General features: G+C 41.6%; 1 protein-coding gene across 1 annotated transcript; it reads right to left on the bottom strand.

Moving 5' to 3' along the window:
* On the bottom strand, nt 282-1,229 carry LOC109838826 (2-isopropylmalate synthase A-like). Its single transcript, XM_020407248.1, has 2 exons — nt 790-1,229; nt 282-300 (listed from the first exon to the last, which is right to left on the bottom strand). The coding sequence occupies exons 1-2, from the start codon at nt 1,227-1,229 to the stop codon at nt 282-284; spliced, it is 459 nt and encodes a 152-aa protein (XP_020262837.1).

Raw genomic sequence — 1,561 nt, 5'->3', positions numbered from 1 at the left:
ATGTTATCACACACGCAATTATGATAAATTCCTGGCTCCACCGTCCCTTGATGTATGTTATCACACACGCAATTATGATAAATTCCTGGCTCCACCGTCCCTTGCATATTGCTAATCTATTTATGTACGTTGGGGTTTCCTAACAAAACAAAAACAAAACAATTAAAAAAGGATTTGGATCCTCTCCACTACAAAAAAATAGTGGAGAGACATGTATGTTATCACACACGCAATTATGATAAATTCCTGGCTCCACCGTCCCTTGCATATTGCTAATCTATTTATGTACGTTGGGGTTTCCTAACAAAACAAAAACAAAACAATTAAAAAAGGATTTGGATCCTCTCCACTACAAAAAAATAGTGGAGAGACCACTACTTTTAATCTCAAGCGTTGATTATTTAGTAGGCGGTTATGATACAATCTAAATCTAACACTTACCATACATCCGTGTATTGCACTCATTCCTAATTTGCACTAAAAGAAAAAAATCATAACCATCAACTAGATAATCAATGGCTGTGATTATGTAGTGGTCCATCCACTATTTTTTTTGTAGTAGAGGGGATCCGAATCCTTAAAAAAAGACGAGGACAACACCGTTGCTCCTTTGAGGTTTGTTGTCTAAAAAAGAAAGAATGAAATTTTTAGGGCTGAGTTGCAAAAAATAAAAACATTGTTGTTTGGAAAGGAAAAGGGTCTATAATTAGCTTGCATGGTAACTTGCTTTTCCGATGTTAGAATATTTAAAGAAAGTATTCGAGGCTAATATTTACTAAATAAACTGACCTCACAGCATCTTCAGCAGCGAACGTTACATCCTGACATCCCAAACTCCGAGCATACGCCACCATCTCCACCGCACGTGCCACCACCTCCTCCCTCCCCATCCTCAGCTTATGCTTCATGTGTATCTCGCTCGTCGCGATAAACGTCGACAACCTCGGCCTCAGCGCCCCCTTGACCGCCTCCCACGCTGCGTCGATGTCCCTCTTGTTGCTCCTCGCCACCGCGCCGATGACAGGCGCGTGGCCTTGCATGAGCGTGCCGACACCCTCGGCGATGATGTTGACGCTGAGGTCGAAGAAGGGGCGGGCGATGGAGAGCTTTTGGTCGGCGGTCATGGCGGCGCCAGGGGCTTGCTCGCCGTCGCGAAGAGTGGTGTCGAGGATTCGGACGTACGATGGGTCGGAGATGAAGTTAGGGGAGTAAGGAGGACGTGAAGACATTGTTTTGAACTGAAGACTTAAAACAATAGATGGTTAATATTGAATGGGATTTGATACTCAAAGGGAGTTGTGAGAATTTATAGTGTGATCTTCTAAAGCGCTGTATGACGGGTCCGGATTCTCTAAGACCTTGATTACATAAAATGTTTATAATTAATTAGTTAAGCTGACGCCTATCTAGTGGGTCTCACAATAAGAACATTTTTATATTATCTAGATAATTCATAGTGTTCATGTGGTCTACTCAATGAGAATATTTAATTGATGAGTTATAAGCATTCTCTGTAATTAAGAATGTAGAGGATTTCTATTCTTGTAAGACTTAGAGGTCA

Source organism: Asparagus officinalis, chromosome 4 (genome assembly GCF_001876935.1).
Source record: "Asparagus officinalis chromosome 4, Aspof.V1, whole genome shotgun sequence".
Taxonomy (NCBI): domain Eukaryota; kingdom Viridiplantae; phylum Streptophyta; class Magnoliopsida; order Asparagales; family Asparagaceae; genus Asparagus; species Asparagus officinalis.
This window is presented reverse-complemented; position numbering and strand designations above follow the sequence as displayed.